At 38.5% G+C, this 13,617-nt stretch overlaps 1 protein-coding gene and 1 long non-coding RNA gene across 3 annotated transcripts in view; both read right to left on the bottom strand.

Annotated features, from left to right (window-relative positions):
• Positions 1-898: 898 nt before the first annotated feature.
• Positions 899-13,617, bottom strand: part of LOC103701454 (L-arabinokinase-like) — a 39,944-nt gene continuing 27,225 nt past the window's right edge. For both annotated transcript variants that reach the window (XM_088716257.2, XM_008783501.6), the window contains 11 exons: positions 11,144-11,274; positions 10,988-11,069; positions 9,189-9,276; positions 5,522-5,565; positions 5,336-5,431; positions 5,176-5,252; positions 3,813-4,031; positions 3,402-3,567; positions 1,954-2,025; positions 1,405-1,608; positions 899-1,151 (listed from right to left, as the gene is read on the bottom strand). In XM_088716257.2, coding sequence (XP_088572383.2) covers positions 1,020-1,151; positions 1,405-1,608; positions 1,954-2,025; positions 3,402-3,567; positions 3,813-4,031; positions 5,176-5,252; positions 5,336-5,431; positions 5,522-5,565; positions 9,189-9,276; positions 10,988-11,069; positions 11,144-11,274 — 1,311 coding nt within the window. In that variant the 3' untranslated portion in view covers positions 899-1,019. The remainder of the gene's footprint in view (positions 1,152-1,404; positions 1,609-1,953; positions 2,026-3,401; positions 3,568-3,812; positions 4,032-5,175; positions 5,253-5,335; positions 5,432-5,521; positions 5,566-9,188; positions 9,277-10,987; positions 11,070-11,143; positions 11,275-13,617) is intronic.
• Positions 12,616-13,231, bottom strand: LOC108511089 (uncharacterized). The gene is made up of 3 exons (XR_015975436.2): positions 13,092-13,231; positions 12,883-12,998; positions 12,616-12,751 (listed from the first exon to the last, which is right to left on the bottom strand). It is a non-coding gene; the product is annotated as an uncharacterized LOC108511089 (long non-coding RNA).

Here is a 13,617-nt window from a genome sequence, read left to right as displayed (position 1 = left end):
TGTACCAAAAAAAAAAAAAAAAAAAAAACTAACTGACAAGGGAGACCCATCTGGCTCAACTTCTGAATTCATAAATAAAATCTGCTGAGAGCTTTACATCTCTAAGTCTTGGTCAAAATTATAATCCCTATGATGATTATTTTCTCCAAGCTTGCCTGAAAATCAGTATCGAGTATGTCTGGAAAATCCAACAACATTAGACTAAATTTTCCGTAGGATCATGAATTACATAATCTATTTAAGGGCATATTTAGATATTCCTACAGGATTGGACTGAAAATCATATAGAATTTATAGATTGGGCCATCTATTTAAGCATGGTCCTGTATCAACCAAATATCACCCAACCCAAATCCCATGGAAAGAAAAAAGAGCCCTCCATAGATTGTTTTTTTCTTTTTGCAGTCCAAAGGCTAGGATGAAGGTTGGGTTTGGATAAGCTCTTAGAAAATACAAACTAGATGGGCCAACATGATTCTTATAGGATTTTCAGCCCAATACTATAGGAATATCCAAACAGACTCTCTATATCATCCCCATCCCCCTCTAGTCCAAATCTTGTGGGAGCTGAAAAAAAGACTCCTAGAGTCTATTAGGCCCATATATGAGATTTAGGCCAAAACTAGGACAGGCCTTTAGATGAAATGAGATTAGGCATGCTAGCAAGCTTGATTTCCATAGGCAATCCAGCCCGATCCTGCTAAATTTTCCAAACAGGCCCTTAATGTGAATTGCACCTTATGACAAACCAAGAAATGATAAACATTCTAACATTCTCACTTCTGCCTTAACTTTTTATACTCAGCATGTTAAATAACAAAGCAAGATGATTAGAATGACAATCACACCACAAATTTGTAGATTCTACGAAATGCTAGTAATTACTTGCACCTGGGCATCAGATCAATAGTTTCCATTTTATTATGTCAAAAAAATGACAAAGGGTAAACAAATAAATGGCAATGAATCTGCCAGCCCAACATGACTACATTCTATCAAGACTTACACTTGATTCTAGCTTAAACTTCTGGATGCACATCTGGTAGGGGCCGACGTCGTAATTTTAGGTAGCCAAACTTTCCAGCACCCGGTGATGAACCATCAAAGATAAATGGCAGGTAGCCAGTTGCATCTTTGTACCTCCGTTGAATCTGCAAAATTCCACCCGAATGGTAAGACTGAAAGTTAAGCTCGAATCAGCAATTCTCAATTGAAATATCTATGCAACTCTAGAATGGTGGTTAATTTACATGTTATATTGACTCTCTTAATTGACTCTTGATGCTACTTAAGTTAGGTTCTAAGCATCCTAAGTCTTGAAAGCCTCTTGCAAATTAACAGACTTACACTTGCTGATATTCCTGAGTATGCATAAAACAACTAAATTTTAGGTTGAAAATTAACCTCCAGAATTTCTTCATTGCTTTGGACACAGTTTCGTCCAATAACACAAACTGAGCCACCTGAGCCACCTCCAGTAATTTTTGCACCAAATAGAGTCCCGCCTCCATGTTGAGATGATTTACGGTGCTGCACTTGTTGCACTAATGCAACTAATTTATCTGTCCCATATGAGCCTAGTCCACAGTCACTGTAGCTGTAATGGCACTGCAGAAAGGAGGTAAAAGAATTAGAAGAAAATAGTGAACCTACGCAATAGGAGAAAAAAAAAAGAAAATCACCACAGATGGATTATTAAGATTAGTGATTTGAGCTATTAGATATTAGTAATGCCAGTATCCTATCAAAAAAATGCTGCCGGTATTGAGTTATGAAGAGGGTTCACCTTTCCTGTAAAAAAGAAAAAAATTCTGTACTCTTCCACTAAAAAATAGAGAGATTTTAGATTAAACCCTCTTTAAGTAATTTATGAGTGTTTAATGCTGAATAGTTCAGGCACTAAATACTGGAAAGGGTCCCATAAGATGAAAAGAGTAATTAAATCATGCATACCTGATACATGAGTTCTCCAAGAGCACGAAGTTGCTCATCTGTTGTTCCTGCGCTTAATAGTGCTTTAAATGCCTAGTTGCATTATTAAACAACAATTTGTCAGCCAATTAAAGAGTGTAATAAAGAAAACCAATTATTAATCTCTTTACTTAAAAAGGCCAAGTGCACATGGCACCTAAAATTCTTCCAGAAATGTTAAAAGGAACATATACAGCTAAACAGAGTGGAGACACTGATTCTCTTTGCCCTTCCATTACACATTCTCCTCAGAGCATAGGGTCATTTAGATGCTTGGAGTATTACCATAACAAAAATAACTATGTTTCCTTGAATTCAGACCTGATAAATATTGATATTAGCAATAATTTGCCTATTATCTTTGGGTTCATCCAGAGTAGTTTCATTAAAGGCAAAAATCTGTCAACTATGGAATACATCTAATTCAGCTTTTAATGAAACAGTACACATACTATTTTCCCCCCTAAATTCCAGAGTTTACTCTATGTTTGCTATCATATCCTTAATTTCAAGCAATGCCAAATGAGGCTTTTCTAAGAACAACAAAGTCTTTGCTGGTATTCATGCAATATCCACTAGCCTGCCTTGAAAATTGAAATTTACTAGCAGGCTAGATAGCATATTGCCACAGTTCAACTCAAGATTTGCCATACTGTATCGAACCAGACGGTATGGAACATACCGTACCCATTTATTATCGATACATGGTACAGGGGGCAATACTGATATTCGGTATGCCGAACTGGCCCCGTACTATACCGACATTGTGGCACTGATACGGGGTCTGGTACAAAAACGGTGTACCTTGGTTCAACTTATATATTCTGATCCTCATTCTGACAAGACCATGAGTATTTTTAGATAAAACACATAGACCATAACATTATACATTATGTTTCAATCGCATGTTTTAAACTTATACTGCAACTTATCAGACCTTCACGGTCAGAGTTAAAGCCAGTTGAGTTGCATGGTCAGAGTTAAAGCACCTGCATGAAAAATCAGAACTCTGGTACTTTAAAAAACAGCATAGAATATAAATTGATAACATATTCTTTGCACACACAAAATGAGGTCCTTCTAAAGACAACTAAAAATACATGAACTAGGTTAAGGTGTATATTATGCTGTAAAACACATGCATACGATCCATGCCATGTTAAGGTCATCTAGCAAAACTTTGACTAGGCAAGCCTTGCACTGGCAAGTTTACATGGTTGAGATTTTTTTAAAAAATTTAATTCAGTGATAGTGTGGAACTTCTGCATTTTTTGATAAAAATAGTGCACAAAATATCGTATTATGGTTGCCTGCTAACTCTCACTTCCAATATAGAAATGATACTTGCCCATGGTATAAACAGATCTTTGCTTAAAAGATTAAGACTTCATTGTCATCGTACTGAAACCTAGGAACCCTTAAGGACAAACCTCAACACGGAAATTTTCATAGATTGGATGTCTAGTAGGTGCTCTGACTCCATAATTGAGCTCAGGATCAATTGTGGTTACTGTGTCATCATGACTGATGTATTTGTCTAAGAATGTCTTTCCGAGTATGCTCTCAGGAAGATTTTTAGCATATATAGCTTCATATCTGCAGTACAAGATGAATATTAGTTACGAGATCCCAACCATAAACTCTCAGATTAGCCATGTGCAAGAAGCAAAAATATGGTTACTTTTTTCATGAATAGAGAAGGATAAATCAACATTATATTATATTATATTATATATATATATATGGGTTTCATTAATCAAAAATTAGATATTCATGATATATAAAAGAAAAGGTCAGATCTTAGTTCATTCTTATAGACAACAATCAGATAATGCAACTACCTGTGCGTTGAAAGGTTGCATAGATAGTCAAGAGAAGCTTCAGTTTTAAGTAACTCGATGTTGTCCTCTTCATATTCATTAGAATTTATTTCATCCACCTTTTCAAGGGAAGTCCCACTATCCAGTGAAGAGGACAGCAAGGCAGTTGCTGCAGATTTAATCATCTTACGCCCCATGAAAGTACCAACTCTAACAGATCCATAATCTGCCCCTCCAACACTGCCAAAAGCACAGTTAGTTAGAAAGCCATATTATATAAATTAAGATGCCTTTTCCCTAGGAAGGTCGTGACTGTATTCCATTCACCCTATACTGAGAAAAGTAATTCTATTTTAAGTTGCAATTTAGCAGTGACTTGGGTTCTGCAACATAGTCAGTTCAAGGTTAAGTAGCCACCTCCTCAATGAAGGCTAGCCTGAATCCCATATGAGACCTGGAATTTGTGGTGCAGCGAGGGTCCAATGGCCTCATCCTCCCTTTGTCCACTTGGCTGATTTGGGTGGCTACATCTGCTGAAGCTAATGCAAGTGCTATTCTTCTAGTCTTACAGAGATAATTAGTGTACTTTAAGGGTTTGCCAATAAAAAAAAAAGCTACACCTAGTCTATCAAGTGGCTTCCCTGCAAATCATTTTTGATGAGTTTCTTGGCATTGTTGGTGAGGTCGTAACTTCTTATTCTAATTCTACACTATGACAATGCTAAGGTTGATGCTCTAGCTAAGGGGATGTGGAGACAAGTTTTTCCTATATTTAGAAAGTCAATGTCCTAGTCGCTGTTTGCATTTATTTAGCAATGTCATATCCAAATGTGTTCTCATATTTTATTCAATAAAAAAACCAGACTTTGATTTCATATACCAGTCATCAGCTGTTGCTTGTGAGATCTATTTGGATGACCGACCAACTTAATTAAGGACTATCTCCCACATGAGTGGGGAAGGTGTAAAATGACAACCTAAAAGGATGAAAAAGTTAGGAGTATGGGAATCTGCTGATCCCAAAATCCCAAGATTTTTGGAATGAAGGGAAAAGAAACTGCTAGTTCCTCCTGCTTCCTTCCCTTTGCTTAGAAACTTCCACCTGCTTGAGAGGTATCTCATGGATAGGGTGATCGGTATCCAAATAGGCCCTTAAACAGATTCTTGTGGATATTTTTCTACTCAAAATGTATACCACAAATTTAGTTGCTAGCTGACAGGGCAATCAACAGCATACTTGAGCAGTCTACTGGTCAGTCTTTTTAAGTTTGACATTCTTGCCTTTTCTGAAGTTGGATGGCAAGCACAGCCTTTGAAGCTTAACTAATCATTATTAGGACCAATCAATTCTGTTGTTTTAAGCAAATTAAAGAACAATGCAGACCTGTGACGTATTCCGGAATCAAAGCCCCAGAAACGTATATGAGTTGGGATGCTAACCAATTCCTTTACTTCTGCAGGCTGCATCAGGGAACATTCAAGAAATGAATAATGGAAAACTAGAAGTGCAGAGGCAGTTTTTCTGCATATTTAGCAATACAAACCTGGCAAACCATTGCAAGAAGTTTGTTAGCTTCCCCACAAGCAGAGGTCATTTGATCCATCACTCCACAAGGAGCTCCAACAACATAATTCTCAACCTGTCAAAATACAATGAGTTAGTCAAGGTTATATCACAGTTAGAACCTAATGAAAAATATCACATAAGAAGGCTGGATATATAAGCATGCCTTCTGACAGAGCAATGCTAAATCTCTTGGAGAAATATTTAGTCCTGCAGATAACAAAAGTTCCCACAACATCATATAAATATTGATACAAACTTGAAAGCTCAACAGTGACACTAAATTGTGACATTAAATATTATAATCTAACATTAATCTGGATAGCAATCACAGAAAATCATAATATACTTAGTCAGTGCTATCCGAGAAATCATGTATTCATGGAGGAAACTTAGGAATCTAGCCTCTATAAGGAGATATCAAACATAGTTCATGCTATTCCACAAAATCATCATATAGGTGAAGTATGTAGTCGCATTCATTCTGGATACATGCAAATATTAAGACAACAAGTTCTATCGATGTGATGCCCAATTGATCAGATATGAGATCCAAATGGTAGCTCCAAGATTACATTTTAAATGAAATTAACAGAAAGAGAAACTGAATAGGGGTTCTGAGAATCAAACTCTCAGGCTGATTGATTGAACCCTTGATCTAACAATGAATGTTTAATTGTAATTCTGAATATCTTCTTAAGAAGATAAAAAAGGAAAGGGCAGAAAATTCTGTTTACATCTCTATTACTCATGAGATGCAGTTCTAAGGTTCTGTCTAAAATCCAAATAAACACATAAACTAAAAAATTCACATGTAAAATTAGGTTTCCTCATCTAAATAGGACACTTATGTCATTTTTCTAGAATCTGATGTTATTTATCAATCTCTTTCATTTTCTTTCTCTTTATTCTTTTCATTTTGCAGTACACTAGATAATCTACTATAATCAGAGAGCCATAAAAAATAAAATAAAAGACATACTTTAAATCTTTAGTCCAAGTTCAAATTATCTTCATATTAGATTCATATTAGAATCATTGAAAAAGTATCTGACTCAAGAATCCAACACTTTAACTACACTCTATTTCGACTTCTGGTTGAAGAGTCATTGCAATTATAAGGTACGCTGGTCAGGGCCTCAAACCAGCAAGATTTTAACCATCTGATTCTTGGGACATAGCAAGGCATATCTCAAGATTCCATGTCAACCTTGTTTTATATTTCGTTCTGCTGATTTTTAAATCAATCCTATAATAAATCTCATGCTTTAAATGCTAGTCTCAGATACTTAAAAGCAACTTCAGCCAAAATTCTCATCCTGATTATGATTAGTTCCATTTCATTTTTGTTCTGCAACTTCAGCCAAGATTTTGATTCTGATTAGTTCCATTTCATTTTGTTCCGCTTTCACTGACTCCTAGGTTAAGCAAATTCATCTGAGACAATGTTTAATGCTTTTAAGTGCTTCCTTAGAATCCACATCTAAAGAGATGGAAGACTGATGGCCCATAGGTATCAATGAATAAGCCTTCAGTCCTCTTCTCTGGATCAACAAAAGAAGGTGCAGTGGCTAGTCCTCGGTTAAAGTTAGCCTGTTTTAATTATGGACAAGAATAACATTTTCTTTTTGGGTTGCAGACCACCTGGACTCTGGATTGGCAATATGTGGACTTATTTCAACTAGATTTGTAGTTAGAGAGTTGGATTTGCTATTAGATTAGTGTCAAATTAGTCAAGTTGTCTCTTATTTATTTCTAAATATGGGCTGAAGGTACTTTAAAATCATGAGATTTACTTGTAATTAGATAAGCAGGTGAGGGAAGAGTTGTCAAAGGGCCAATTAGCTGAAATTATTTATGGTCCCTCCCCCCATAACAAAAAACCCCAGGTCATGGCGGAAGCAATCAAAGGTTAGACAATCACCTTTAGAATTGATCCTTGACTCAATTCTTGAGTTCTTCCTGGGTTTTAGATGCATAGTTTAATAGCCTTAGTAAATTTAAAAATCATATCAATCCATGCTTTTAAGTGATGATATATAGCACTGGAACCAAAGTTCGTCGAATCGACCGTACCGACGTACCGGTGGGCACCGGTATGATACCAGTTCGGTGGAGACGCACGTGGGGGTGTGATGTGCAAACGCGAAAAAAAACTGCGCGAGTCGCGTCTGCGAGAAAAAAAAAACTATGCGTCCACGTGCGGACGAGAAAAAAAAACTACGTGTGCCACAGAGTGTCCACACTTTGTGGCATTAAATGGCCCATGTGGACTGCCAGAGTGTCTGCACTCCACGGACGCGATGCGCCAGGGATGTGACGCGCGGATGCGGAAAAAAACTGCGCGCGTCGCGTCCGCGAGAAAAAAAACTACGTGTCTGCGCTCTGCGGCATTAAATGGCAGCTGGCGAGCTGCCCCGCACGGAAAACCGGCGCGGGCGCGATTTCCTGCTAGAGAACCGGCTATGGGCGTGCGATTCCCCGTTCGCGCGGACGAAAAAAAAACTACGTGTCCGCACTTGGTCACATTAAATGCCACAGAGTGGCATTAAATGGCCCCACGCGGGCTGCCAGCCCCCGTGGGCGCATTGCCCTGCGCGCGGGGGCAGAGAATCGCATGCGAGCGCGCTCCCAACTTGGGGTACCGCTCTCGAGGAACCGCACGCACGCGATTCCTAGCTCGCGCCCGTGCGGGCTCGCTTGGGCTGGTGCGAACCGGTCCGGTTCGCACCGATACCGGCTTGTACCAATGCGTACCAAGCTAGTACGCACCGGTTCAAGTACGGAACCAATAATTGGGTCGGAACCCAATTTACATACTGTACGGTACCGGTGCCTGTCGGCACTGGTTCGGTACGGGCTGAACCGACTGGTTCCGGTCGGTTCAGCATACCTTGACTCGAACCCTAGTCTTGTTTAACCAATCAATTGCCCATGCATTAGACTTTTTTCATGTTAGTGCTCAATCTATCAATTAGCTTTCAGATTTTGGTCTAAGTGTGCATAATGCATTTGCATCATCTTAGGAAAGCATAGAGGTATCACCACCGGGTCTATTCTGCGACACCATGTTGAGTTGAAGGTACTAGGAGCACTAGGTGACATTTTGCAGAAGTCCTTTTCTTTAGATTTTAATTTTGGTTGTTTCTTTTCATGGTAATACATTTTCTGCCTACTTTCTAGTCTATCACAATTTCTGCATAGGCATCTCTTCCTTTTCCAAGAATCCCCCCTCTTTATTGAGCCTTCTATTTGGGGTAGTAGGGTATGATATCTTAGATTTCGTCCTTTCCCATCAACTGAGCTTAGAGTTTTGTTTTAATTTCTAATTTCAGATTTAATCTTGTCACAGATACTACACTAATTAACCTGACTCTAATCTAGCTTCTCATCTCTTCCTCATTTCTTACATAGGCAACCTAACAAAAGAACCAGTAGAAATGATGTGCCCTGATCAAGTCGCCACCAAAGCAGAGTTGACACAGTTTGGGGAAAATTCAGACTATTTGGCAGTAACAACCATAAGAAAGCATATGACATGACATCAATTACGCATTCACATATATGACTGTGATTTCGCGATCTGAAATGTTTTTTCCATGGTATGTTATCATCAAAAAGAACCAACAGTAAGCTCACATGATTAATTGATATTTAAAGGCTGGGTCATCTTGAATGGACCCAGAGGAATTTGTTAAAATATTATGAGAATCTTTAAACACCAGGAAACTAAAATAGCTACATATCTCGTTAGACAGTTCCCAGACAAACAAAAATAATTTAGTACCAAAAAAAAAAAGACAAGCAGTTGTCTCAAAATCAAAATAACCAACCATTAGCAGCAGCTATTGCAGACATGCTGGCAACCTCCACTGAAGCAGAAGAAGATACACCTTTGCCTTCTGGAACAGCAGAAGAAACCTGAAGTTCATTTTGACATATCAAACACTAAAGTAACAGGCTTGGCTTTGAAGAACTGTATATAATGCTAAGCTTAGAGCATTGTCAGGGGCTTTAAAGTATACATAGAGAGCCCCCACTGAATTGTTCGAAACCATATTAAAATAAAAGTTCCAGATAAATTCCATCCACGAAAAAGTTTTGAAGTTATTGAACATGCATAGGCTACCACTGGCAGGGAAATAAACAACACTTGGACTTCCTATTTTTAGTTGCTCAGATGGGAATCAAGTGATAGAATCCAATTCAGTCAACACTATTGTTACTTCATAAACCACATCTTGTAAAGGGGTCCTCTAAAGTAAAGTTTGAGGAAATGCAGTCAGCTTTACAAGATGTCTCCTATACACGAGTCACCACTACATAAAGCAGTTTTTGAAGAACTAAAAAGAACAATATTGAAAAGGTAGCTTAAAAGCTAACAATAAAACCAACTTCACAGAAAACCATTAATGGCATCCTTCCCATGGCAAGATTTTGAGGTATGTCCTATATTAAAATTATCTAGTTTGGATTTCCATGTCACCAATTTCATGCTGCCCCTACCAAATTTAACTTAATCCCTGGTCATATCCAAGGATGGGTCCTTGACAGAAGGAAGTATATCTTCAAAACTTTGTGAATTTATTGATTCTATGTCAATCGTCAGTCTCCCATCCTCTTCGACTCTTAAATCTAAAATCCTGAGACACTTTCTAATGTTACCTTTGGCCTACAATGCATGTTGAAATAAACTCAAACAATTCTAAAAACAGAAGGATTTAGGTATCTGCACTTGCCACCTGTTGGCACAGCACCTGCCATTCTGTGCCAAATCATAAAATAAACAAAATAATAAAAAAATAAAAACAAGTTCAGTTAAAAAATATATAAAAAAGAGTCAATATTTAAAAACATAAATATAAATAATAATAATAATATAAATAAATTAAAATTCAAATAGAACCAAAGTTTCTAGATGTACATTTCTTGTCTTCATCATAAGAGAATAATCATGAGGATGATTCTTGATTTCTCTTACAACAATAGTTTTTTCTTCATAGCAGTAAATAGGCATGTACGATGAATGATTACTATAAAAATTAAAATAATAAAAGTACAAATAAAATAAAAAATTTAAATATTTAGCAAAAAAAGAATATATTACTAATAGAAATAAATATAGGATTGAGTAGAGTCAATAAAAGTGGAGAGGTTGGATGGATCTAGTGGGCTAAGATAGGCATAGTAGAGATCGAGAAGGATCGAAGTGTAAATATTTATTTCCAAAAATGCCCGTGCAGATAACTACAACATGATAAAGTTTTCTATTGAAACTAACTATTTTTCCATCTATGGGCAAATTTTATAGACCTGAAAACTCAGAAAGGCTTTTTTAATATAGTATAAATATTTGGGTTTTACATTGAATTGTTTGGCATTATTTTTTCTTGGCTTAATGGCATTAGAAATTTCAAAAAAAAAACATCAACTAAAATATGATATTAGTTGAACAAAGTTTTTCATTTTGAGTCTGATAACTAATGATTATAAATTTATAACGTTCTATCACTTTTCCTATCCTCTCATCAACATGTGTATGAAGAAAAAGTAGGATAATGAAACTCACAATCTCTGAAAATGTTTGAGTAAGAAATAACTAAATACATTAGACAAACAGATGAAGTTATACCAGTATGCTGATACTGTCAGTAAAGCAAACACCCAGCTCGTTCATTAAGACAACAATTGCCCCAGCCACATATGCTGCCCACCTGAATGGAACATGATTTAGTGGATCTATAAACAGAAAAATGATGAAACACATCAGTAAAGAGGAGCGACTAACTTCTGTGACGGATCTTGTGCGAAGAATTTATGTGCCTTTTCATATGACATTGGTTGCTCGCCATCCATCATATCTGATAAGTCCATGTCAAAGGTTGGTGCTCGGTTACTCAACTCAGATCCAAATGATACCTGAAAAGATGAGTCAGAAGACAGCAAAATAACTTGAAAAGACAGTCTGGAATAAAGGAGGTTATTGACATTACAAATTGATCAGCAGGGATCAGAAGAATGATGACTTCACAACATCATTACCCATATGTGTATCAGTTAAGACTTCTTGAAAGAATTGTCCTTTTGCAACAGGAGACAGAGGAAGGAAAAGAGAGCATGTGGTATAAAAATGATTTATCTGGATCATCACATATTAAGGGATTTTAAAATACCCGATTTAGTCATCATTCTTGCTGAGGTTCCAGTTCATGAACACAATGACGTGGTGCATGAGGATTTGTTCAGCACACAGGTGACACAGCCCACGCTACGGTCCCTGCGTGTTTGAGCTTCCACCAGAGCATCTCGGCTCGTTTCTCTTGGATAGACCGAGCATAGACCCTCTCCCCAAGAAGCCTAGCGCAGTAGAGACTATCACATTCTCAGATGATGATTTATAGGGCATTTAGGCCCCTCATGATGATGTACTGGTTGTTTTTATAACCATCGCAAACTTTGAAGTGAAAAGGATCCTCATAAACAATGGCAGCTCTATTGATATTCTATACTACGAGGTTAGAGAAGATAAAAATTCTTAAAGATCGGCTCATGCCAATTAAGGCACTTCTGGTCAGTTTCACTAAGAACTCGGTCAACCGGAGGGATCATCACATTGCCCATTACCACCAAATATTTGCCTCAACAAGTGACTGTAATGTCCGAGTCCCTTCTACATATAGCCATTATCAGGCGACTAACCCTTAATGCAATTAAGGCCATCGCTTCTACTTACCAGGTGGTGATGAAGTTCCCGACTGAGCATGGGATTGGGGAGGTCCGAGGTCAATATTACACAACCTCCCTTAAGATGAAACATGAGTCGCTCCTTATCAAAGGCTTGGATACCCGAGATGAGCTAAAGGATCAAAGGGGGGCGCCAGTGGAATAATTGGTTTTGGTGCCACTGCAAGAAGATCCTTCTCGGACGATGCGGGTTGGCTCCCTGTTGGAGCCCAAGGTATGAGCTCTACTAGTCCATTTTCTTAAAGCTAACTCAGATGTATTTGCATAGATAGCCATAGACATGCTGGACATCAAGCTCGGACCTTGGCTAGATTCCTGAGCCCTTAAAGCCTTCCCATGGCGGACCTCCTCTTGCGGAGCCATGGACCCAGAAGGCTTGTCCCATGGCGCTCCCTGCAGGCTCCAAAGCTCACACCCGGATTGAACAACGAGGTTTGAGCAAAAGACTCTAGCATGCCTTCTTCACGGGCTACCAACACCTGAATGTCCTGCAGCTAGATGGGACGCGATTTAACTAGTGGTTCTTCTCGTGGTATGGAAAGGAGCAATTTCAGCTTCTTGGAAGGCCCAGCTAAAATTTCCTCCACCGCCCTATTCTTGACATCTTGAGCAGCTTTCATCCTATCTTCTTGCTGTAAGGCCATCTCAGTTTCTGCAACACAAGTCAACTCAGTGAGATAAATGCAAAACCGAGGGAAAAGCTAAATAAAGCAAACACTGACCAAGCCTGTGGTTTACTCGAGGAACTAGGGTCCACGAAATTGGCTTGGAGAAGGTTCTCACCTGAAAATAGCTGGTTGGGACTTATCGCCCTCAATCGGCCCAAGGATTCTATTGTTTCCTTCTCCCAGTGCTTCAGAAAGACTACCTTGTTGGGCCTCTCAACAATGGTACCCCAACTGGTGGAGACATACCAACGATCGGAGGAAGATATGGCCATGAAGTACATATCCTTCCACCTATGAATGAAAGAGGGATTGTCAAGTAAAAACCTGATGCTCTTCCCCGAGGTCAAGTACCACCATCCATTCTCGGTAGGATGCTTCTTTAAAATATAAAAGAATATAAAAACATCTACACTAAACTTTAAGTTGTGAAAAGCACAAAAACAAATAAAACCCACGATCATCCACCAATTGTTGGGGATGAGCTGCATGGGGGCTAGCACATAGATACCTAACACCTTGATAATAAACGGATGAATAAGGATCCTAAACTCCACTTTGAGGGTGTCTTCATACAAGGACAACTGATCTGCCCTCTGATTGAAGACCCCCTCATTAAGAAGGAGCAACCTAAGCCCCACAGAGGCCTGAATATTATATGTTCCCCTAATCAGGTCAAGGTCGGCTTCAGAGAGGACTCCGTCCGACTCGGCTGACGTAGCTCTAATGGGTACAGGTCGCCCTAGAAGACGACCCAGCAAGAGAAGATGAAGAGGATATACTTGTTAAAGATAGGAGGTGCTCTTTACACATCTACTTAAGGCCAAAAAAGTCTAGAACTATGGTCCCAAGA

Source organism: Phoenix dactylifera, chromosome 2 (genome assembly GCF_051530095.1).
Source record: "Phoenix dactylifera cultivar Ajwa chromosome 2, Ajwa_hap1_PhDact_Kaust_v1.1, whole genome shotgun sequence".
Lineage (NCBI taxonomy): Eukaryota > Viridiplantae > Streptophyta > Magnoliopsida > Arecales > Arecaceae > Phoenix > Phoenix dactylifera.
Note: the sequence above shows the minus strand (reverse complement) of the source record. Positions and strands in the feature narration are given on the sequence as shown.